Here is a 26,993-nt window from a genome sequence, read left to right on the forward strand (position 1 = left end):
CCGGGATCCCGACCACTTTTATATATATATATATAATTATTTTACTAAGAAAGAAATTTAAAGCTTATAATTGTTAAAAAATTGAAAATTTATATTACTCATGAAATAATAATTTTCAATTGTAATTAAAAATGATCATTTTATGAATAACATAAATTTTCAATTTCTTTATATATTCTTTAATATTTTATAAACATAAAATAGGAGAGTATAGATGAACCATTGTTTTTATTTCCTTATAGAAATTATCAGAAAAAATTAATGAATTTATGAAAATTTTACATAGCAAACTATACATCAAAATCTTTTCTGATTTTGTAAAATATGCAGTAATTCTTTTAAAATTATATTTTCTAGCAGGTCATTTTGTTTAATATTGAAGTTAAATCAGTCAAAGAAACAGTCTTAAATTTAATAAGAAATTTTATGTTTCCCAAAAACATTTTAGAAAACAGTTTGTGTTTTCTGAAATGTTTTTGGAACTAAAATCAATCCTTAATCAGATTTTTTAACAAGTTTTAAAATTCAAATAAAGGTTCAGTTTGTTTATTGCAAACAAAATTGTTCCTCTGCTTGAATTTTAAAAACTTGTTAAGAAATCTTCTGACAATAGAATGGATTCAGCTTGAACAACATTATAGAGAAAAAACCTTAAGTTTAGTTCTTAAATTTGAAGTCATTTTATGTCATAAAGAATTTCAATAATTCTACCTATTGTATTTCTTGATAATTAAAGTCTTCAGCATTTAATTATTTAAAAAAAAATATATTAATGTATAGTGATCTTAAAAATATTATATTACAAGTAAAATCAATAAATAATTACAATCTGAAATTTTTTTAAATAATTCAGAATGTCATTATCAAATATAGTTTTTTAAAAATATTTTTAAAGTTTTTTACCAGTCATTAAAATAAAAGAAATATATCACTTTTTGTAGTCTGTTTTACTATTCTAAATTAATGAAAACATATGAATAAGTTAATATTAACTATATGATAAATATCAAATATTTATGATTGAGCATATTCTCTCAAACTATTGTTTGATTAATACGTTTATAGAAGATACTCTGTAAGAATTCTGATTACAAATTAATTAATAATTTCAATTTACATGAGCCCATCAGTGACCAAATGGATAAAACCACTGAACACTAGTTAGCTGTGGGTTCGTACCTTGCCAACGGGCTGGCCAAGTGGAATTTTCTGTGTTTTCTTCACATTTGTAACACCTAAATAGAGGTCAGTTTCCCTTAGAAAGTTTTCCCAGGAGGCATTGCCCAGTAGATCATATGTATGTTGCATTGCCATATAAAAACAAACAATTTACACAATGACAGAAATATTTTTTCTTATTTGTTTGACATTTTTGATATAATCAATAATCAGAAAAATTGGATAAACTTTTAGTTGTTCTTATATTTTTATAATTCAGAAACAAGTAAGCATTATTATTATAATTCTATATTAAAAATTTCTAAATGAAATAAGTATATTTTCCAATTTTCAGTCTAAGTTACAACTAGATGTAGAGAGTGTCACCATTTTGAATTTTATTTTGACTCAGTTCTCAGTCCCCAAGTACCTACAAGTCTGGTTTTTTTGTGCGTGCATGATTTGGGCACCTAATACTCTGTGCCAAATTGCAACTCCTGACATGTACTCCTTCATACCTCTAAGCTGGTAACACAGCAGGTAGTACGATTTTATAAACAAGACATAGTCTTGTCAATAATAATGATTAAATGATGTAGATGAATTAATTAAATATGGAAGATTCTGGAAAAGAGCAGACTAGAACTGAATTTGAATCTACAACTCAGTGTGAAAAGTTTGTAGATTCAATATTTGCTTTGATTTTGCTTTTATTTTATTTATTGATTTAACTTTAGTATAAATTAAATTCATTAATAAATATCAATGTTAAGCTTCAGATATAACTACTTTTTACAAAATTGCTGCAATATTTAAAAAACTGGATGTAAATATAAAATAAACATTTTTGAAAAATCAAAAAAATCCAGCAAACAAGAAAATTTAATGACTAATAAATGTTTTCAACGATATTTATCTATCATCATCAAGTTAACATATTTGCAAGTAGAATATAAATTGGAATGTACAAATTAAAAAACAGATGGAACACTCTCCCATTGGCAGAGGACACAAGCATCGAGGATGATGTATCCATACTGTAAAGATTTTTGGTGAATTTCAAAATGGTCTCGCACATCTGAGATAGTTTATGGCAACCATTCTTTGTCTTTTTGTTGGCTTTGAAGATTTCCTATCTCTGTAGATGTTTAAGGTCAGTCCTATGGTCAGTTGGATGTAGGAAGTGGGCTTCCTGAAGTCAACATTCATAATGATTGGCATAAATTATAAGGACACTGAACTATCTCAGACATATGGAAATCCATTTTTGAAATTCACTAAAAAATCCTTATCATACAGCTACATCATCCTTGACACTTGCAATCTCCTTCTATGGGATTGTGTTCTATTTGTTTTAAAATTTATACATTTCAGTTAATATTTTATTTTTGAACATGTTAACCTGGTGATGAACTTTGGATATGGTTGAAATCATTTGTTAATTGTTAATTTTTCTTATTTGCTGGATTTTTTGGTGTTTTAGAAATGCTTATTTTATAATTACTTTTTAAGAGTTGAAATATAAAAAAAAAAAACCTTTCTGAAAATCTATCTTTAGAGGCNTCAGTGATGCTTAAAAAAGAATAAATTTAACATGAAGACAGTGATTTTAAGTCTGGTTAGTCTGACTGTAAGTCTGATTAATTAGAGTGATTAAATTAACTAGGTGTATACCGTAAAATACGTTGATTTTTGTCTAAATTTTGATTTTTAATTTCTGTAAGATTTTCTTATTTTTTATTAACCCTCAATACCGAAATAATCCCGGGATCCCGGGATCGAATAAGTATAATCCCGAAATCCCGGGATTAGAAATAAGGACCGGGATCGAATTCCCTAGTTACAACTGAATACACTCTGTATTTAATTTATGGATTACACTATTTCATATTTTTATTCCACTACATATTTCATATTTTTAAAATATCAAAATTAAAAAGTGGAAAAACCTTAAATCATTTATTTAGAAATAAACATTTTTTAATATCTTTTATCTATAATGAATAATTATTATATTATAAATCTGCTTAGTTTCTAATTACCTATCAAATATAGTAAACATTTAACACAGATTATAAACAATGTTTACACATTAGATATTATTTTGAGAAAGTTAACTTTTTTTTTAATTTTTCTTCTTTGTAACTATATACAACTTAATTTGAAACATGTCAGGTATTGATACGTTGTTGCACAATGCCTTGTGTCACAATGCAAAAGCAGCATGATTGCAACTATTGTGCTATTTTGAGTGATACATATTACATGTACCGATTAATGTTAAATAAGAAAAATTTGTTAAATTGTAATAATAAAACTTTTAATTACTTAATTATTTTTACACTGAATATTTATTTAAATGAAATATATAAAATATTAAACAGTACCAATTCTGTTCTCGAGCTATTTAACTAGTTTACAAAGTTTCTATTACGATTGAGACTTTCGTGTCATAATCTACAGATAAGAACATATAAAACTATAAACTAATCGGCTTAATATTCTCCATGCAAAATTAGATAACCCAGTACTCCTAATGCTAGCTATACATACTTCGTAACATAATAAAATCAAAATTATAAGAGTAATATTTTTAACTTAATTTTTTTAAATGATGCCTTTGATAGCCCTTGAATATCCGAATATATTTTAAATTCCCATTAATAAGATTCTGTGTTGGCTGGAAAAAACAAATCACCAAACATATTAAAAGTAATAAAACTATAAAATAAATTCTCTCAAAAGAGCAAAATATAAAAGAATAATAAAATAAAATTTAGAAATGTTTTTCTTGCATCATATAAATATACTTTAATAGAAACTTTAATTATCGATAATAGTGATCTTTTTACTGAATTTAATGTTGTTTGTATTAATACTATATAATAGATTATTAATATTGTATTAATACTGAAAGTTCCAACCATCAAATTCAGGAGAGAAACTTCGGGAATTTTTTGAGGGGCCGTCCGTCTAGGATATGTCTGGCTCCCTCTCTCGTTCTATTGCGAGCCTTGATGGACTGAAAATAAAGATCCTCTTTGCATTCATAGAACAGAGTCCAAAAATAATACTAAAAATTATGATGGTTGTTGTTATATGATCATAATTGTCACATTATGTGACAGAAATGTCAGAATAATAAATTCTAGTTTCCACACAATATATAGTAGTAAATTTGTTTATAAATGAAAAATCATGCATTATTTATTTTAATCTAATTCAAAAAAAAAAAGTATTTTGTAAGATATAAAAGAGGGACAATTATAGTGAATATTATTTATTATTACTTTATTATTCAATCTTTATATTCTATTAAATATTATGAAATTAATGTGTAATACATTAAAAATGCACATTTTTCTTGGAAGCTAAACTTGAAATATTTTGGGAGAAATTATATCATTTTTGTCCATTATTCTCTCAGTGCATTTTATGTTACAAATGTTTCTGCTTCATTTTGGATATTTTAAAAATTACTTTCTTGACTTTAAAAATATTGCATTAGATAAAAGATGAGTGATCATCATCATGCTTCTTTGCCAGTTCTCTTGTAATCCTAATTGTCTACTATAACAGAAGCAAGATATATTTCCAACAAAATATTTATAATGTATTATATCATTAAAAATTTAAATTTAGTATTTTAAAGTAATTAGTAATAGAACAAATATTTAGATTTATTTATTCTGCAGATCTCTCACTTATTTAAAATTTATTAATATTTAAATAAGATTATCGTTATATTCATTCTGTTTTTGCTCAAGTAGTTTGATAATCATTGTTTAAAGAAAAATTTTGGCATTTTTAACGAAAATACAAGTTTTTTAATATATAATTTTAGATTAATACAATTCAAAACAATTTTTCATTTATTATTGATTGCTATTATAGAATTGAATAAATACCTTTCTCTTCAATTATTAATTAAATAAATTAACAATATCACATTTTTAAACCTACATATGCTTGCACACATCTTTTTGCTACCAATAATTATGTATGTGTTATAAATGGAAGGGAATTTTAATTCTCTCTCAAACATGTTTATGTTATGTTATTGAATTGAGATGAGTTACAAAAATCTATAATTTATCATTGATAAATTTGATTTTAACTACAATAACCAGGGTTGTAACCAGAAATTTCTGATCATGGGTTATCCACATTGCTAATGGCTTGCAATGACTTTGCATAGGTGGGTAGACTATCATAAAATGCAACATCCCAAGATCACTAGCAACACATTATTGTGCAAGGAGCTGCCATATCATATACCAAGTAGCGATACACACGGCAATTTCAATAAAATAATGAAAACAAGTATTAAATTTTATTCTACTTTACCTCATGGCTGTTTGACGTGCCTATTTTTTGTTAAATCTAGTGGTCATCTGCTTGTGACTATTTTTATGCTGTTTACTTTTAAACTCTTATCGGGTAGCAGAGAGTGAGGGATGAAAGAGTGTTAGTGTTTAAAATGCCTCTCCTTGCTGTCCCATGTGGCTACACTCCTGAATAATGGTCCATCAACTTTCACTTTGTGTATAATTTACCTTTGATTATAATCCTTTTATTTTTTAATATCTGAAATTTCCAAATTTCATTTTCAGAAAATGAAAATATTTAAGATAAATTTATAGTGAAGTACAATTTGATTTCAAATTGAATCATTAGATGAAAAAAGAAATTATATAAAAAGTGAATAATTGGTATTCATGTATGTCATTTTTATAACAAAACTATCTTGACTAAGAAATGTCTCTGATTTTTATCTATGATTTGTCATATAATCTGTCAATGTGTGAAAGGTTTTGATAAATGATTAATATGATATCTTTGTTATCTCTTAGACAAGTCTCTATTGATTATTTTAATAGATAATATATTTTTGGAAGTCTGATAGCCAAATTATCAATGGCAAACTGTATATGAAATTTAGCAACTGTTGTTAAAGTGATTATAGCAAGTAGAAAATGCAAAATTTTACCAATTTAATTACAAATTAACAAATGTTCAAAGAAATCTATTTTATTGAAGTTGGGAATCAATGTATAACATTTTTCCAAGTACTTTCAGACCAAATAGATATATCAGTTCTTAGAAGACAAATTTTAAAATTTCCTTAGATTTTTCCTCAAAGAAATTGTATAATATAATAATATGTCTGATTTGTATGATGGTTACTTGTTATGTTAAATTTTAAATATAAAATTTATATTTCATTAATTAGTTTAAATGCTTTCTCAACAATTTTTATGAAATTCTAATCTAATCAACTTTGTTGCCTGCTAATTTTTTTTTACATGTTCAAGAAAATTTTTGGAATACAATCTAAATTTTACTCCTGTTATGAATTAATTACATTGTAATTATGAATATATGCTGCGGGACAGAAAAAGTGAAATACTTGTAAAGCAACACCTTCTGGCTGTTTCACTTTTTATATGTATAAATATATAAAATAAACCAATAAAAATATAAAATTATGAAGTTTATCATCTTATTTCAAATGGAATTTGAAACTATACATAGTAAAATTTGTTTGGATAAGCAATATGTAATGCTCAAATAAAAAGTTATTTTTCCATAAATTAATGAAAGACAGAAGAGAAATATAGTTTATTAATGCTAGAAATCTGTTTAACCTGTTTGTTTTTATTTTTGTAACATTTCTGCGTCATTTTCAAATGTCACCATCTAACAAATTTTAAACACAGACCATTGGAAGTTTTAGAAAAATTATAAATTTCGTATGTTCGATTAATATGGAAAATAGATAATATAGAATGTGGTAATCTTATTTTGCTTGATACTAAAGACTAGGTTACAAACATGAAATGCAAGGAAGAAAATACTGTTATATGTCAATATAAAGTAGCATTATGAAGTCAAAAAGTTCAACCTTAACCAGCAAATCTGTTTAAGTTGAATGTTTTAATATATTAATAGTATATATGTTACCGCTAAATCTCAAAAGCCATTAATGTGTACATTACCTAGCTAATCTGCAGATTAACTAGGCTGATCCGTTAAAATTGCGAAAATTGTTCCATTTCTCAAATTACCTAAGTAATGTGCAGAGTATCTAGGTAATCTGCACATTACCTACTAGGCACTCCGTAAAGTGAAAATAAGATCTTTGCCACAAATAAAGGTACCACAGATAGGTGTGCTTGTCACAAAAAAGAATTGCTATGTAATTCAAAGTGTCACCAATCTTTAGACTACAGTAACAAGTAAGCACAATTGGTTAATGTTACCTATGGTGATTAAAATGATGGCTCATCTCTGATTCCAGCAAACAGAAGAAAGAAAACAGTGGGGACGCATGTTCAAACCTAACCTAACCTAATCTAATAATTTGGTTGGTAATAAATATGGTAATTTATTAGAATAGGTTAGGTTAGGATAGAACGTGTGCCCCCACTGTTTCCTTTCTTCGGTTTGCTGGAATCGGAGATGAGCTGCCATTTTAGTCACCAAAGGTAATATTTGGCTGAAAAAAAAACAGCCAAAACCCCCAAAAGAAGGTATAGATGGATGTAAGCAGGACAACTGTATGTCACCAGTTCCTTTTTCAGAAATTTTTGTAATTTTAATTGGATGTGTTTTGTGTTTTTTAAAAGGACTCTTTGTAATTTTCCAGCAACAAGCAGCCTACAAAGAAAGGTCAGTTGCCGAGAATGTGTTAGTGTAGTCGTACGCTATATGTTGTATGTATTGAGTTAAATTAGTTTAGTTCTTTCCTGCTATCCTTTGTTCTATTATTCTATCTCCTTCTAGAACTTTCCTATCTTAATCCCTGTCCCTTGGGTGGGATGACCACTTCCGGGAAACGGAAGAACAAAGAAGTTCGAATTACCCTTAAGACACGGAGGAACGGACAAAAGGCATTCGAGGACGGAACTGCGAGAGGTACAGACGTGGAGAGTGGACACTCGAGAGTCGCTTAAGCCACGAACGGAGATATTGGAAAGAAGGAGAAAGAAGTTCTCGTCCAGCGACAGCGGCAAGAGAATTTAGAAAAGGGATCATAGATCATAATACAGATAGGAAGACGACGACGACTCAAAATAGAAGTCATCGTGTGGCATCCCACCCGACAGCACGTATAAGTTGAACATACATAACGAAAAAATCCCGGGTATTTCTTTGTCTATCGTATGTATTCTGCTTTCATCCTCCTACTTCTATTCTTCTCTTCCACTAATATTAAGTTAGTATATAAGGTTAGTTATTAAAGTCGGGCCCTTTATGTGATCTAGATCGGAAACGGTACAATACGTGTGAATTTAAATATTGTAACAGTAGTAATCTCATCTTATTGTGTCGATAGTGACGTTGGAATCTATAATAAAAAAAAAATCTTAATTTTGCTCACGTTCTCACATTAGTCTTGGAACACAAAAAATAAATGGTGATCCTTTTTGAACAGTTTTGTCTTTAATTTTATTTAAAATATTTCTCCATCGGACGAACATTTACAGGATAAACAAAATTATGTTAATTTAAGCGTACAGAAACATTGCTGTTGTTCCAGCAAAGATCTTATTTTCACTTTACCGAGTGCTAGTAGGTAATGTGCAGATTACCTAGATAATTTGAGAAATGGAACGATTTTCGCAACTTTAACGGATTACCCTAGTTAATCTGCAGATTAGCTAGGTAATGTACACATTAACAGCTTTCGAGCTTTAGCGGTAACATATATATAAACATTCAAAGCCTGTTGTTATTAATCAAAGCCAAACGATGGTCGTAAGAATTCAATTATTAATACAGTCGACCCCCCTATAAGATATAGATACGTTCCAATTTATTAGGAATCCGATTTCTTACAAGTCGTTCCAATTACAGCCCGACACGTGTCAAGTTTACAGACTACGGCTGATTGAAAGGTTTTCTTCCATAAAATTAATCGATTCTACACTAATCCGACTCAACATTTCCAAAATACGTATATTTTTTCGTAGTTTTATAGGAATCGTAATTATAGGGACCGTAATTATAGGAGGGTCGACTGTAGTAGCAGAAAAATAGCCCGATTCATTATGGAAATCATTTGGCTTTGAATGTTTTAAATAAATTTGCTGGTTAAGGCTTTTTTGCCGTATAATCAGGTTAGTGTTCCAGTTTAACCAAGTGCTACTTGTGGTCAGATTTGTAACATTGTTACTCAAGGGTAAGCACTGCACTCACCCTACATGTTTTTGTATTATTAATGATTTGCGTTAAGAAATTTTACTTAGATGAGGAAGTTTTATTATAAATAATACACATTTTAATGTTTACCTTACTTTACTTCAATTAGAATACATTAAAAGTAATTTTGATGTAGAAACAGAAAATTGATATCTGATCAGATTAATCAGATCAATAAAAACAGAAATATGATATATGAAATTATTGTTAAACATAATTATAATTTCTAATTAAGTTCTGAATTTGTTTTGTCTGGATTTTTAAAATGGCATAGTTTGCAGATTGTTATTATATGGTATGTGCAGATCAGTGCATTAGACTACACGTTACAATCTTGGACACTGTTCCTATTCTTTTTTAGGCAGTAGGCGCACACTTCTGATACTATGGAGGATCTGGTCTCTTTTTCAACACTTCCAGAATTTTCATACAATGATCCTCGTTATCATTGTCTGCAAGGAAAAACCATACACATTTTCTTCAGACTCCTCATCAAGCCATTTCAGAAGCATTTCATCATGTATTATGACAGTACATATATCCAATATCACTTTCCAATTAGAATCATACCTTTTCAAATGCAAAAAGAGACACACACATGAGTACCATGCTTAAATTAACTTTTCCAACACAACAAAGATGGCACTGAAAGCATTAACGATGACTATTATTTCAGATTCCAGTATCTTGTTGATATTAGGAAAGAAAGATAGACAAGAGTTTCATTACAAAAGTTCCAAGAAGCCAGAGTTACAAGGGAAGGTGAGCACAGCATTCACCCTACAGTAACAGTGGGTTAAGAAATATACAGTATAAAATAATATAATATTCAATAACAACAGTTATGTTATGTTAAATTACTTAACATAGAAAAATTTAACTGCTATTGCAAAGCAGTCAAGAAGTTCTTGCGTTAAACTGACTTTTGTCTTCTGTTAACCAATGGATGTTTAGAGAGTGCAATTTTCTGTGAATCTATCTGTTTTATAACTGACATATATGTTTTAATTAATAAAATATGTTTGAATTTATGTGAAAATACATATTATATTTATTATAACATAAATTCTCTGTATTTAACTAAAAATACTTAGAGCTTTCTAACATAAAAGAATCAGTTTGGGCTATTTTAAACAACTATTCATTTTTCATTAAATGAAGTCTGTTAATTGAATCATTGAAGTGACATTTAGAAATTTTTACAAATAAACTTTACCAATAAAAAAAACAAATTAGGTAGAAATATATATTTGAAATTTGATTGAAATATTATTAATTATTGGGCTGAACAAATATTAAAATTTGTATAATGTATTTAGGTAAGCACTTGATTATGTGTTAGTCGAATAATACAGCTGTCAAATTCACTAGATTATTTAGCAAAATTTTATGTACTGTAATGTGAGGATGTAGTGTAAAAGTAATTGATTAATTAACATCAGAGAAGAAACATTTGATTGATTGATTAATTAATTGATCAAAGATTTTTTCTACAAAGTGCTAAATCAAAATCAAAAACAAAATTTGACATTTCAATGACAAGAACAATACAGAGAGTATCTAACTTTTGGACAATGTCTAATAATGTGAATGAAAGTTGGAACAATAGAATTGCATATTATAAAGGGAATTCCATTCCCAGAGAATTAAAGAGAAAAATTATAAAATCTCTTACTAAAGTTAGAAAAATTTAAATATTTTTCTTTTTATAGTTTGTGTGTTAGATTAAACAGATTACGGACAATAAAAGTTAATTTTCACAAATGATTTTGATATTGCCAAAACCAAAACTGGCAGAAAGGAATGTACAAAAGTGCTAATTTGTCATACAAAAAAGCACTTTAGGGGTATTAAAATAATATAGACAAAAAAGCAAATTATCTGAAAGTCAAGTGTTACGACTTAATCAACACCTGATCACTTGCTGAGAGATTTATTCTTTAAACAAACATTTTCAATCCAATCAATGGATCATCGTCAGGTTAATTAGAACACTTCAAAAAATAGAACAAGTTCAAAATACAAAATATAAATATTAATAACCGATAACATATACGCTATTAATAGCCAAATAACGTTTTTAAATAATAAAATTAATACAAATGCTGCTAATACTAAAAATAAAATAAAATAGTCAAATATAACAAACAAATTGTGTATACAAAATATTAATACCTCTAACTTAATAGACAAACTGTTAATACTAAATATTAATATTGCTTACTAAACTATACAGATTCTCTACTTAACTATACAGAGTTTTTACTGTAAATATTATTAAAGTTCTGCTCTTATTTAAAGTTTTTTATTGCAAACTTCCATGCGGAAGGAAGTCCCTCTGCATCTCTTGCATTGATGCAATTCCCTTTAAGTTTGCTTCTATAAATTTCTAATTTTTCTGCCATTCTTGCCAAAGTCGGGGAGTGTATCTGTTTTAGGATATCCGCTTCATCCCATCTTACTATTGAATCTTCCGTTTGTGCCATTTGAGCCAATACTCTGTGGCATTAGAACCTTTTCTAATATCATATCTGTGCTCTTTTATCCTTACACCTAGGTTTCTAGTAGTAACCCCAACATATTCTTTATTTATTCCTAACATCTGATTCTCGTATGGGATCTTATATATACCCGACCTATCTTCTTTTTTAACTACCCCTTTATTGTTTCTAAGTATTCTGTACAAATTCGGAGCTCTTTTTAAGACAATCCTTGTATCTTTTTTACAGTATTTGCGATTTCTTTCATAATGCTTCGTAAGCCCTTGTTGTATGTAAATTTCGTGTATGTAGATGGACCTTGACCAGATACTATATCTGTACCAACTTCTAATTTATTGCTAATCCCCTTTATAACATTCCTCTTGTAGCCCAATGCTTCTGCTACCTGCATGATTCTTTCTATTTCTGCATCCCTGTCTATTATACTTTTGCAGTATAAAAAAAGCCCTCCTAACTAATGCTCGAAATGCTGCTAATTCATATTTATAAGGATCATTAGAGCTAGCAGGTATATACGAGGTCTGTTCAAAAAGTAATCGGACCTTTGGTCAGCCAAAATAAATTTATTGATTTTCAGGTACAAAACTCTAATCCCCTTCAAAGTAATCTCCTTGGTAGTGTATACACTTCTCCCAGCGTTCCTGCCATTGCTGGAAACACTGCTGGAACGCATCTTTTGGAATGGCCATCAGCCGGTCCGTCGCATTCCGCACGATGTCTTCTCTCGACTAAAATCGGGTTCTTTTTAGCGGCATTTTCAGCTTGGGAAATAGCCAAAAGTCACACGGAGCCATATGGGGAGAGTACGGAGCATGACGAACCACAGGAGTGTTGTGTTTGGCAATGAAAGCTTGAATCAGATGCGCAGAATGGGCGGATGCGTTATCACGATGGAGCTGCCAAGGTTTGATCGACCACAGATCTGGTCGTTTGCGTCGCACAGCGTCGAAAAGACGACGAAGGACCTTTTGGTAGTACTCCTTTGCGATGGTTCAGCCTCATGGTGCGTACTCATGATACACCACCCCAGGAGAGTCGAAAAAACTGTCAACATGACCTTGATATTGCTGCGGGCCTACCGCGCTTTTTTTGGCCTCGAGGATCGTCCCGAAAGCCTGCTGAATCTTGCGAATGGTTTACGCTCGGGTATCACCAAGGTTTTTGGCAAAATTTAATGTAATATCGCTGCTCACGTTGTTCAGTCATTTTCCAACTTAGTGGAATCCGACGAGAGCTCGCTACATAACCTCACTCATAGGCCAACTGCCAACGACTGACGCTTCCTGCAGGCGGGAAAAAATTCAGGGCTGTGCATGACTGTCCCCTCCACAACTCCATCGAAAGAGGCCTCCCGTGCATCATTGGTTTATGTGGAAAAAATAAAAGTCCGATACTTTTTGAACAGACCTTGTATAGTGGGCTATGCGTTGGTTTAATAAATACCCTGGTAGATATATGTCCCTCTCTAAATATAATATTAATTAATGTCCAAAAAATGTACCATAACAGAGCTTTTTTGCTCTAGTTTTAAGCTAAGGCCATCCACATTATCGTTGAAAGAATATGTTGGGGTTATTACTAGAAACCTAGGTGTAAGGATAAAAGAGCACAGATATGATATTAGAAAAGGTTCTAATGCCACAGAGTATTGGCTCAAATGGCACAAACGGAAGGTTCAATAGTAAGATGGGATGAAGCGGATATCCTAAAACAGATACACTCCCCGACTTTGGCAAGAATGGCAGAAAAATTAGAAATTTATAGAAGCAAACTTAAAGGGAATTGCATCAATGCAAGAGATGCAGAGGGACTTCCTTCCGCATGGAAGTTTGCAATAAAAAACTTTAAATAAGAGCAGAACTTTAATAATATTTACAGTAAAAACTCTGTATAGTTAAGTAGAGAATCTGTATAGTTTAGTAAGCAATATTAATATTTAGTATTAGCAGTTTGTCTATTAAGTTAGAGGTATTAATATTTTGTATACACAATTTGTTTGTTATATTTGACTATTTTATTTTATTTTTAGTATTAGCAGCATTTGTATTAATTTTATTATTTAAAAACGTTATTTGGCTATTAATAGCATATATGTTATCGGTTATTAATATTTATATTTTGTATTTTGAACTTGTTCTATTTTTTGAAGTGATCTAATTAACCTGACGATGATCCATTGATTGGATTGAAAACGTTTGTTTAAAGAATAAATCTCTCAGTGAGTGATCAGGTGTTGATTAAGTCATTATTTTCTGCTGAGCACGCTTTGGGTTGTCAAGTATTACCTGTAAAAGAAAAATAAAATCCTAAAAATATTGAAAATTGAAATTATAAAAATGTTTTTAGATCTCAATGGATCCAGACAACCTAAATGTATTGCTATTTCACCTAGTTGCAGATATCTGTCATTAGGATTTTAATTCCATGATTCATCAGAAACTGAAGATCAAAAATTAATGTGAAATAAAATTTGAGTTAATGTCCAGACACTTTGTCATCCAGAAGTAAAAAAAAAACCACTTTCTTAGTTTCTTTTTTGGGTGCATGTATACAAATAACAAAAGTTCTTTGTATATGTATATGTGTTCTGCACGTGTATACCATTGTATTTCTTAGTGTTATCCAACAGCCCCCTTTACAGCTCATGTCCTCATTTTTCCACTTTCAAATCTCCAACCATCCCACCCTCCTAACTTTTCCTCAAATCACTGTCCTTCCTTCCTTCACCCATCTTTCTTATCTTTTAAGGCTACACCTTTGAGTACAGCCTTTTCTTTCACATATATGTATGTATATGTATATGGATTAAAATGAGAAACTGTAATTTTGTAAGGCGCTAAATATTCAACAATGCATTGGATTAATCCCAAAAGTACTGATATTTGTCTTGTGTTAAATTTCTACTACCACATTTCATTAATATTTTTTCTAATTAATACCAAATTTACTTTTAATGCTTACATTTCGTACAGTGTTTAAATGGTATTTCAAATTATTTTATAAATGAACAAGTTATCCTTTATTCAAGCAAATTCACTAATAAAGTTATACCTCAGTAATATAACAAGTTATGCTTCAGACCTGTGTAAATTGTGCTAGTGTTAGATCTAAAAAAAAAAAAAATGCTTTAAAGCAAGGTAAATCATAAAAGAATTAAAATTCCTGAGGTTGTAACTCAGATTTCATTGGTTTTCCAACAAAATACCATACAGTACCCTGTTAGAATTAGAGTTAATAGATGACTACACCAATATTTTAATTTACTTGCAGTAGAAGTTTTATAAGTGAATTTATTGCCATTTCTTAATCATTAAATGATTTACTAATGACAATACAATTGTCATCAATACATGATTTAATGATTAAGTAATTTAATATATAAACATCTAAGACAACACAAAACAGATTTGAATTCATAGTTCTTGTAAGCTGAGTATCTATTTTTTTTATGAATATTAAATAATTGTAATTTACTAATAATTCAAGTGATTTAGATATTCACATAACTTGATTATTGTCTCTCATTATTCTGTGCTTCCGATATTACTCATTCTGAGGGTCATCCATTTGGAGTACCAAAGGCCATAAATTGAAATATAAAACTTTAAATTGATTTAAGATGTGACGTTACATTTACAATATAAGAACTATTATTGGCAAGATATCAATTCTTGTCCTGCTCTCCCTTCTTGTTGGCAGAAGGCCATAGAAGTGAGTTTGATAGAAAAATAATCACGTGGACAAAACATTCATTTCCAGTGTCTGCCAGTATTTGGGTTTTTTCCAGTAAACATTAGCTGTATTAATAAAAATATAACCATTTTACTTTCTAGCCAATTCTAATGTATGTGAAGAATTTTTAAGTGACTTTTACATCAGAAATTAAAAATATAAAAAACATCATGACTAAAAATATTTTCAGTTTGTTTTCTGAAATTTCTTGAAACTATTTATTCTACTGGTATTTTTTATTTTATTTTATTTTTATGTTAATTCTTTACACAAAATGACTTTTACAAGAATGATATATCCTTTCTTTCCTTTTCATTAAAGCAGTTGAAATTAACAAAAAACAAAAAAAAAAGAAAATGGTTCTGAATTCACTTTTAAACTATAATGATGTTTAACTTTGTGTTTTAATAGTTATATTTAGCCTTGACTAATAATATATAAATGAGTTCTGACTAACAAGCATTGTTAGTCAGAACTCATTTATATTCATTCAGTGTTAGCAATGTTACTATATTCAACACTTCTTACTTCTTTAATTATATCAGTAGTGCATGATATTCTTGAATACACTGAATGGCATCCTTTATTAACAATATCATTAATAAAGAATGAAGAATTAATAAAGAATAATCATTAATAAAGAATAAAAATAAAATAACAATATTATTAAATAACACTGAATGGCATACTTTATGTTGAAAATGCTTAATCAATGGTCATTGAATTATTAAATTATTTCAATTAGAACTACAGTATATATTTGTTAGGGTGATAAAATGTAATTTCAGTTGACTTTTTTCTTTTGTTTTATCATATATTCTATTTGAAGTTATCACATTGCTTTAATAAATTATATATGTGATTATAGTGTTCATAATGAAGAGCAGTGCAATTATATGTGTACTCTTTATATAATTTATGGCACAAAAGTTCAAAAAAAGAAAGAAAAATAATTTTGAAAATATTACTTTAGATACAGATGTAAGAAATAAAGTGATGTATACATATATGTGTATTTAAAAATGCAAAAATAATGACATGAGTTCTTTGTATATACACACACAAAATAAATGAAAAAAATTTTTTTATTAACATAGGAGAGGGAAGGGAGAGGAAAGAAGAAAAAATATTTATTTCAAAATGCCCTTCAATAATGATTATGAAGTATTTCAGAGAGAACACTTATTTGTAATCTAATTTTTGTTTTCATTTGAAAAAGTTCTTGTCCAGCAGTTATATTTCTTAGTCTCTTTTAACTTTAATGCCCAAGATAAAAATTTGAAGACTATTTTTTAATTTCCTTGCCAGATTGAACTTTATTCTCTTCACATCCTTATTCTCATTTCTTTTTTCTAGAAAGCCATAAAGTGATCTTCTCTCTCTTAGCTTTACATAATCTTCATTCACTTTTATCTGGATAAAACAAAGAGATCTTAATAATGACATACATTGTATGTTCAATCTTCTACATAACTCAAGCTTGTAGAGTGAAGACAATATAACCAACCAATGCAGAATGCCAACATGAAAACAAACAACAATGGGGGGAAAAAACTGTGAAAGAAAATACCATAGAGTATTACCAAGACATTACACATACTTCTCTGACATTACATTCTGTTCTTATCTGTCATTCTCCTACTCAAGTTTAGTACCTATTATTTTCTGTAAATTATTCTTTATTAGGATGCAGAATTCTTAACTTAACTTTAATCAAGTTTGCTTATTCTTCCTCTGCAATAAACTGTATTAGTCTTGTTTTCTTGTTTTTTCCTTAGGTTTACTTTTAAATATGAATTTTATATTATTTTCTTCATTGAATATCCAAGGAATTTTAATTAGAATTTTTTAATGAACATTCTTAGCATCATTTTAAATTCTATATGTGTCAAAATGCTGACTGTATAAATTATAAATATATACAAAGATTGGTTGTATGTGTTTTTATGCATGTATCAACTTTATCTTCTGCTATTTAATTCCTATCATTCCATCCATATAAATTATATTTCCTAATTTTTTTTCCAAATTATTTAGCATTGTTTAATAACACTGCATGATGTATACAGTACACTAAGTATAATTTAAATTACTGTATTATATTATTAATTAATTAATATATCCCTGCATATCATACTGTCCAGAGTTCTGGCAATAGTTATTGTTTAAAAAATGATTTAGATTAGTTGAATAACAGATTAGTTAAACTGCATTTGGAAAACTTAAGAGAAATGGAAAACTAATAAAATTCATTATATTTTTACAAGTCAAAGAATTTATTGATACAAAATTACAAAAAAGACTAATAGAAAAAACATTTTGAAATCAGCAAAATCAGCAGTAATGGAGTCAATCTTCATTTATAGGCTCTTTGCCACCTAATTTGCATATATGTAGGCAGAGAAGAACCTTTAAAGAAAAGTGTTACTAGCTTCTTGGAGCTGAGTCAGAGCTTAACCAACTTTGCTAATGTTGATTATACTCTGATGGTTAGAAGAAATATCTAGATGACTTCAAAATGTTTTCCATATTAGTATTTTTTGTAATTTTACAAGATATTTCTGTCATATTTTTTAGAACTTTTATTTTTGTAAAATTTGTTAATGGTTCAGATACTTTTGGATCTATCTATTTCATCTTAACATCCTGTTACAAAATTAGAATGACTGTAAAGTTCTAAAGAATACAGAATTTAAAAATATAACAATAAACATTTAGAACAATTTTTTCCAAAATAACTGTCCTAAAACATGTATCATTCTTCATTATTAAGTAAAAATATATCAAAATTTCCTAGTATAAAATTTGTATATTTTTTTATTGATTAATTAATTACCTCAATGAATGTCTCATTACTTTATCAAACAACACAGTGCATAGTTCATACATTTTCAAAATTAAATGTATACTTACAAATCATTACTTATCAGACTATGATAATGATATCTTCTAAGATTGATATGTAGAAGACAAAAGTTTGTTCAAACCAAAGTTTTATAGAGGAGAAAACATTAAGAGTTACAAAGAGAACAGACATTCAAACTATTGTTCTAAAGCATTCTTTACAAGGAGTAAGAATTTGAGTAACTGATAAAGGCTCAAGAGAGCTGAAAAGATTTTTGCTAATTAAATAAGTTTGGTTACCTTAAAGAAGCAATCTTTGGTCTCTTTCATACCTAATGGTGTGGAGTTTTGTAGAATTTAATTAAATTCTACAAAAGTTTATTTTATTTATTTTTTATTTAAAATGAATAAATGACCTCTACAAGTTTTAACTTGATAAATATCATTAATTACTGGAACTGGAACAATTTAAGTGATAAGTAAGTGAACTTTAGACTTTCAGCAAAAATTTAACATTTACTGCAAATGTTTTTGACTTTGTTTTAACATTATAGTATTGGTAGTTACAGTATTTGATTGGAACCTGAGGAAGACCCTTCAACTAGGTTGAAAATATTTGTGGCAAGTGTTGAATTTTTTGTGGAAAACGAAGGTGCATTTATTTGCTACCTAATAAATATTAGGAGGGAAATAGAAGGCAAAGGCAATTTAAAAACACATTGATAAAAGCCAAAACCAAATGCAAGTTAGTGATAATATATAATTGTAATTGTTTACATATTGAAATTTTTTAATAACTATAAAAACTATTTGACATTGGTTTTGTTACAATTTAGATATTTTTCTATACTGTATTTTTTATATTTTCACTAGACATTTGAATTTGACACCACAAATATATCTCATTATATAAACTTTACACAACAGATTGTCTCTTTTTATTTCTGAGACTGAATTGTTTTGCTTTGCCTGACTGTTCTTGGACTATTTTATATAAATTGACAGATAAGATATTATAGAAAAGTAATTCTATTAAACTATGCATGTGCAGAAATATGTTAGAAATGCATTTTCCATAGAAAAATTGTGTTACAATTGAAAGTTATTTTCATAGCAATGCTTCTCTGGAATCTATCTAATAAACATTGCTATGGAGGAATGCTGAATACTCAATAAAACGTAATCTTTGTATATGTATCATCTTGACATGTAAAGGTGCTGGATTTGTTTTTTATTCCATTAATCTAATTGTTTAAAATTTATATTATATAAATTTAATCTGATTAATTATAGCTATAAAACTACATTCATCAAACTTCTCATATGCAGTGATAGCATTAATGTTGTTATCCCAAAATATATTGAATAATTTTGATTATAAGTATCAGAATTGTTTATTAAGTATTATCTAAATAGTAGAAACAATATATTATCTTTAATGGTAGTAAAATGGATTGTTTTTGTTACAGAACGCTTGCATAAATTTATCTTGGAGAGATGTGCAAATTCCACTCGTGTACCCCTATGTATAAATCCCCACTCAGCAGCATTCAAAAGTTTTGCCACGTAAGTATTTAACTTTTTGAATGATGTTAGACAATGTGTATTCTTCACATTTGAATTTATTTTACATCAGTTATTATATACAACTTTACATATACATATCTTCTATTGCTGGATAGTGTGATATGTATATTAAAGCATTGAATGCCATATAATTACAAGTAATTCAGTCCTGTAATGTAATACAGTTTGCTGTAATATGCATATTTTTATTGTTAAATTAAAAATTAAATTTTTTATTTAAAATAAATAAACAGGTCATTAGTATACCACATATCTACCTTCCACTATATTCACTTTGTCTGTGACAGATTATGTCATAGTAATATCCCTTTGGGAATTTCAACTATGCAGTGAGTTTCCTTCTACTTTAAGGAAGATCAATTCAATTTTTATTTTCCATTTCTCTCTATCTGTAGTATCCTCTTCTCTTAAATTCCTTTCCTTTGCATTTCTTCCTATTCGATTCCATCAGTCCAAGTTTTCTTTGTTCTAATCATTTTTCTTTTCTTAATAATTCCTAGTCCATTACAGTTCAGGTATTTGGATCCTCGTGCATTCTCTTGATATATTCATACCACTTGAAACTCCTTTTCCCCTATTCTCTGGATTATATTTCTCTCTGCCTTCATCACCTGTCTTATCATCTCATTTCTAGTCCGTTCCATTCTAGATTTTGAAGTTTTTCTCAGAATTGTTCAATGATAAAACTAATTCCAGCAAAATGAAAAATAGAATAAAACATTAATTTTTTTATGTAATGTATTACTTTAACCCCTACATTAATTATGTTTAAGATGTAATTATATTGTTCTTAGCATTTTAAATGTTTAAATTAACTATTGCACTATCAAATATAATTTTTAATATAAATACATGATTTTATTTTCATTTTAAGCAAGTCTTGTTTATTATTATTTGATGTTACATAAAATAAATCAGAAAGTAAAGTTATAAAAGTCTATATTTCATAATAAATGCTCATAATCAGTAGTTATTTTGAGGCATTGAATGTAAAAAATGAAACTTGCACCAATAAAGTATTTTTTTTAACATAATCACCAAAAATGTTTAAATATTTCTTCAGTATTTATGATGGGTTATTCATTCTTTTCATTTAAAATTCCAGTTCCTGCTGACGTAACTACTCCTTGAAAGTCGTTTTTGTTTTTTCAACCGGTGTGAAACGATATCCAGCCAAGCGGTCTTTCGACAATGGAAAAAGGAGAAAATTGTTAAGATCAAAATCTGGATAGGGAAAATGTTTGAAAATTTTTCATTCAAACTGCTATAGTGAGTCCATTGTAGCACATATGGCTATGAATTTTTTTGAAGGAAATAATTCTTCGGCGAAGAAATATCACATGCAAATACTATTGCTATATATCAGCGAGCACTCAAAGTATCTACTGCTAAACTTCTTTATTTGCAAAAATTTGAACAATTGGAATTCTTTGTGGCATTCAGCATAACTTAGCTGTTACACTGAATTATCACTTCACAACTTGATGTATTTAAGGGCTATGCTGTAATGCATTCTAAGTACAATGCTATAAATATGTATATACTACTACTGCACTTCCTGCAGGTATAATTATTGAACAATCAACTTTATATCTTTACTTTCTGATCTATCTTGCTATATAAATGTTCACAGAAACATACAATTAAATTTAATTAACAGGATTTTAATTTTACTTTATTCAATTTCAGTTCAACTGTTGCTCATCCATCAGAACTGCCACCTTCTCCACATCAATGGGAATGAAATTAGTCTGAACAATACACTTTTGCCAAATAAATGCTCTAGCAGTCAAATGAGTGTTTGCTATGCAACATCTTTGTTTTTAGTCTAAGAGGTCTCATTTAGAATTGTCTCCAGACCTCTTAATTTATTTCTACATTTCTACTGACTCTTCCTTTAATTTTTTTTGCATGTTTTTTTAATTATTATTTAATTTAAATGGTGGTCAAATTGAAAGCAGCTACATCATACTGCTGTTACAGAATTTGTACCGTCGACAGCATGCAGCTGATATTCCACCCAAGACTGTTTCTTATGTGTTACTAATAGTCCATGTTTTCAAGAATGTTAGATTATGTCGCATTTTGCAGTTTATGGAGGAGCGCTGACATCTTTTTGGATCTGTTGGAATGCAGAATGTTACACTCTTGCATCGGTATCACTGACTATAACCGCAATTGCATTTGTTGCGGAAGACCCAGCAAAGAAGAAACTCGAATGCCACCAGTTATGTAAAATGACAGTTTTAAAGCTCCCAAAATGCAGAAACTGCCAAAAATTTCAGAGATATTTGACTGACAATTTGTGAAAGTTAAGTGTGATATGGAATCTCCAAGTATTTAACTATTTGTGATCTTAGGAAGATATTCGACATATTGCCATACGTTGTTTTTTTGACATTTGGATTGTGTCGCTATAACTACATTGTATTGTTTGGTATAGGTATCGATGCAAAATTTAATCTGTGGATGCACAATGTATCAATGTTAGAGTAAAGCACGGAGACAAAGAATATATAAAAGGAAAACGTAACGTGGTTGGAAAAATTGGCTGCGTTACATATCTCTACAATAAGGAATAGGGAATTTGGTTAAATTAGATAGTTTTTTTTGTGTTGTTGCTCACATCATCACAATTTTCATCATTGTAATTCATAATGCATATTTGTATATACTCATCCACTTGTGACTAATTTCTCTGCAGCAGGGATACACTCGCCACACTTTATATTATCAGTGTGGCTGTATTGTCCTTTTATGGATATATATCTCGTTTTTTTTTTTTTCCTTTTCATTAGCAGGAGTGTCAAATGAACCACTCAAACGACACTCGCCTGTTTCGTATTGAAAAATTAAATCATACATTGTATGAATTTTGTTCAGAATGGGAAATTTATTTTATTCCTGTTGTTTAATGGAAAAGCTAATTTAATCCAAACGAATATTTGCAAAGCCGCCAATGAAAGATTAACCAAATGCAACAGGAATTATATTCAATAGATTTTAAAATATTAATAATAACCAGTAATTAAAATTTATTTCAATTTATTTATGATTATGTGTGTGTGTATGTGTGTATATATGTGTATATATATATATTATATAGGGTATATATATATATTCATATATTCCTTTGTATGTTTATGTTGCTCTATTTTATTAGTTCGCATCGAATGCAATCAGAAATTATGATTTTAATCACGTTACTGCATTCCAGATTTGCATACTGAAAACTTTTTTAAAATATTTAAATTATTAAGTCCCTTTATTAATCAGTTCTCATTTACTTTCATTTGGATCTCATTGAAAATTCAAAATTGCTAACGTTAATGCAGGTCTGATTAGATCTTTTCTGTTGTGGGCATTTGTCGCTGTGATTCCATTGTGCACATTAATCTAGTGATTTTTTTTAATGGTCAGTACATCGAAAAGCATCCTATTTATACAGTATTTGTTTTAAAATGCAGTATATTTAGCAATGTATTAGTGCGTTGAGTTTTTTCCAAACGAAAACCTTAAGCAAAACCTGATTACTATCTCGAAAATTCCAGTTTGATAAAATGAGCTTTTCAGTTATTGCCTTATCACTGTGACGTAACGATTGTGATCAGGTTTGGACACATTGTGTTTTTATTCTCGATGCCACACTTGCTTTGGGAGAATGCCTCACTTTAGCTTTCATCAAAATTATATTTTAAGTAAATATTGAATTGTGTATCCATTAAACTACTGACCCAAAGCATTCCATTTACAGTTTATCAAAATATTAAGGTGTATTTTATTCCGTGATTCGTACAAGTCGAGCAGACATAAGGTAATAGTTTAAGTCAGTATGCCATTATTATTATCAATAACTAATATAAAACAAGGGCCGGCATAAGTGAAGCGCCAAATTAATGTAGTTTTCCTAATAACACTGCAATAGCTTGGTTAATTGTACTTATTTATTAAATCTAAAACTAAAAAGCAAAAAAATGATTAATGCAATTGTATGTATCAATCATATTATTCTAGTGATTTAGTTTTCTTCATATTTCAACTGTACATTTCTAATCTAAGAAACAATTTCTGTGAGTGTTGAGTATTGGCTATGGGATTGGGTTCTCGTGAGAATATATATCAGTATTTGTGCATTCCCATTCTCGGTCCATTTGTTGTGATAATTGTAGTTATCTCTTGCCTAGATAGGCATTTGTGAATACCTCATGTAAGGCATAAGAAAAATAAGAATTATATGGTGTAGCTAATTGGAACTATCAAATATTTACGTGCTGTTGGCAAAGATCAACTTCTAAAGTCTCGAATATATCCACTCTTTGATTCCATTAATGTATTTGTTCTTTAATAGATTTATTGACTTGAAAAATTTTTGGGGATTTAGGTCTATAATCACTTCTTGCCACGGCATATTTAGGCTATAATAATAATATCCATCGTGCACTCGTGTAGAATAGTTCTTTGTTCCGAATTTCATTCGTTTCCACCGTGGGTACGTAGCGAGTTCCACCGTATTAGTCGGTGCCGAGCGGAATAGACTGCCGCTAATTACGAAAAGTTACCACAGTTGTTGTAGAAATTGAGATGGAAAAAAATATCAATACTTAATACAAATCAGATTGTACAGGTTACTTGATTTATTATTGTTAGGTGAAAATCAGCTTAAAACTTCCTATAGAAAAAAAAACAAACTCTTTGCTTGTGAGATTGAAACTCACTGAACAAAATCCAAGTGCTGATGTATGCACAAACAGTATTTTCCAGTGGTTCTTTTCACATTTGAAAGGAAATAACTGCAGATATTCCTTGCTGTAAATAGTAGACATTTATCTGTATGCTTAATACCTGCAGTTTTCCATGTTGTTAACGTGTAGTGATTGGCACAATTTGTTGTGGCATTTTTTGTCACAAAATAAAAATTCCTTCCAATGTAACACTGCCATTCACTGGTCTGCGATTGGTGACATCATGATCTCACCCCTATCACTAAATCGGTATTCACTCTTGTACAGTATGTAATGCCAGCATTTGTTTTAAACCGTTTTCATTTAACGTTCATTTCATTAAACCGTTCGTTGAGGATCTTTTCAAAAACTAAACGCTCGAAAGCGAAAGAACGCTCGGAAAGCACAAAGCTCAAGAAATTCCGGCCTTTTCGGTTTAAATTAACAGTTTTACGAAGACGTAATTAACGTTCCTGAAAATTAAAGCACCACGGATTGGTGCGCTGTAAAGAAAACACACACAAAAGAAACAAATGCTGGCAAATATTAATTTAGAAAAGTTATACCTACTGTATGCAATGTTCATTTGTTAGTAGGTAAGATTTTTTCATTGGAAGGGGACCTATCTGTACAGTACCTGGCAATACATTTATGTATTACCACATACAGTTGCCTTCTGTAACCAATGTGCCCTTTCTAGAAATTCTCTGGTGTTTTAGTAGATTAGATTGGTGTTGGAAGTATGAAGGTGCAGGTTTGCCAATATTAGTAGAATGGAAAGAGAAAATAAAAAAACTTTAACTGCGCATCCAAGATCAGTTTTTGGAAGTGCAGATAACATTTGTGTATAAAATAATAATAATAATAAAAAAATGAACAAATAATGGATTTACTGTTAAGGTGTGCCTTTATGTCAGATCATAAAAAGTTGATAGCCTTAAATGTTGAAAAAAAAGAAAAAAAAGAAAAAATAGCAAACAAGCGATTTGTTTGGAATTGCATTGCATTGTTTTACTTTGTTTTCCATATGCTTTTTGTATCCAAAAATCTAGTAACCACTTTGAAAAGACTACTTTTGTGCGTCTGTGCCTTTACTTTGTGAAAGTCTCAAAAGGTAGCTTTTTAGATAAATGTTGTGCTAGGTTGTGCTCTTTAAACCACCAACTTTTGTCAATGTATTTTTATGGATAGTAAGAAGAGTTACGAGTAATTAAAAAAAGACACCCTTCGTATCACTTCTGCTACCAGACGTAGCACTGTATGGCAATTTTGTAACGTACACTCACATCCAAGTGTGTAGTTTTAGTTGTGTGTGAGACGGTGCACCTTTGACATTTTTAAGCCAGTTTTGTTGTCGAGAAAAATTTTATTAGAGTAAGCGTCGACGGATACCTAAGCATTATATAGTTTTACCAGAGAATTGTTACCCGTCACATTAGGGAATCTACGTTTACCGATTAAAGCATCCGATCTTCGATTTTTCATATCCCTTAAGGCATTATGTAACGCATTGTTTACTTTGTAAGTTGGCACGTGGCGATGCTTTAATTAGTAATTCGAAGTTTGGCCGAAGTAATTTAATGACGATCGTAACATCATTAACTACTTCGGTCTCGTACTGTTACACTTCAGTCTTTGGACAGTGTAATCGGTAGCTTTCCCTTCCAGTGACTGGTTGTAGATGTGGATTGTCATTTTTACACAGATTTGCAATAAAAAAAATACCATGTAAATCACACTTTGTCCGTTTAATGTTTCCGTTACTTTACGCAATTAGCAGAAAATTGCCATTTTCAAATTTACTGCTACAGACAGACAGCCGAAGCATTCGTTTAAAATCTTAAAGTTTTTATGCGCGAGAGTCAAAAGAGAGAGAATTTCTCAACAAGTTAGTGTGGAGGACGATAATTAGGAAAATGTAAAAACAATTAAACTTTATTCGGAGGCTGGAGGAGACCGAGTCGGTAAATGCGTAGAAACTTACGACCAGTTTGTAGACGACTCTTTTTTCCGCGAAGATTTACACTTAAAAAGAGTCAAAATAATAATTATTCGAGGTACGTCTACTGGTAAATATATGATTAAAATCTGGAAGACGGTCATCTTCGGTTTGTTTTATTAAATCGTTACGTACGAGCCCCTTATTTTAGCGACTCGAAAGCACCTCTTCAAACAATCTTGATTAAAATTGAACTAACACACACTCATTCTTAAAGTGGAATTCGAACCATATAGGTAGAAACAA

General features: G+C 29.4%; 1 protein-coding gene across 2 annotated transcripts in view; it reads left to right on the forward strand.

The window, feature by feature from the left end:
• LOC111630388 (serine/threonine-protein kinase NLK-like) overlaps positions 1-26,486 on the forward strand; it is a 63,958-nt gene extending 37,472 nt beyond the window's left edge. The window contains exons 9-11 of one of the 2 annotated variants that reach the window (XR_002757519.1): positions 19,910-20,006; positions 21,133-21,591; positions 21,717-26,486. Coding sequence is in view for 1 of the 2 variants with exons in the window: in XM_023374478.1 (XP_023230246.1) it covers positions 19,910-20,006; positions 21,717-21,771 (152 nt within the window). In the remaining variant the exon portion in view is untranslated. The remainder of the gene's footprint in view (positions 1-19,909; positions 20,007-21,132; positions 21,592-21,716) is intronic. The other variant, XM_023374478.1, reaches the window with a different exon arrangement.
• The last annotated feature ends 507 nt before the right edge of the window (positions 26,487-26,993 follow it).

The sequence above is a fragment of the Centruroides sculpturatus genome, unplaced genomic scaffold (assembly GCF_000671375.1).
Source record: "Centruroides sculpturatus isolate CEXI.00-Female unplaced genomic scaffold, Cexi_2.0 scaffold509, whole genome shotgun sequence".
NCBI lineage: Eukaryota > Metazoa > Arthropoda > Arachnida > Scorpiones > Buthidae > Centruroides > Centruroides sculpturatus.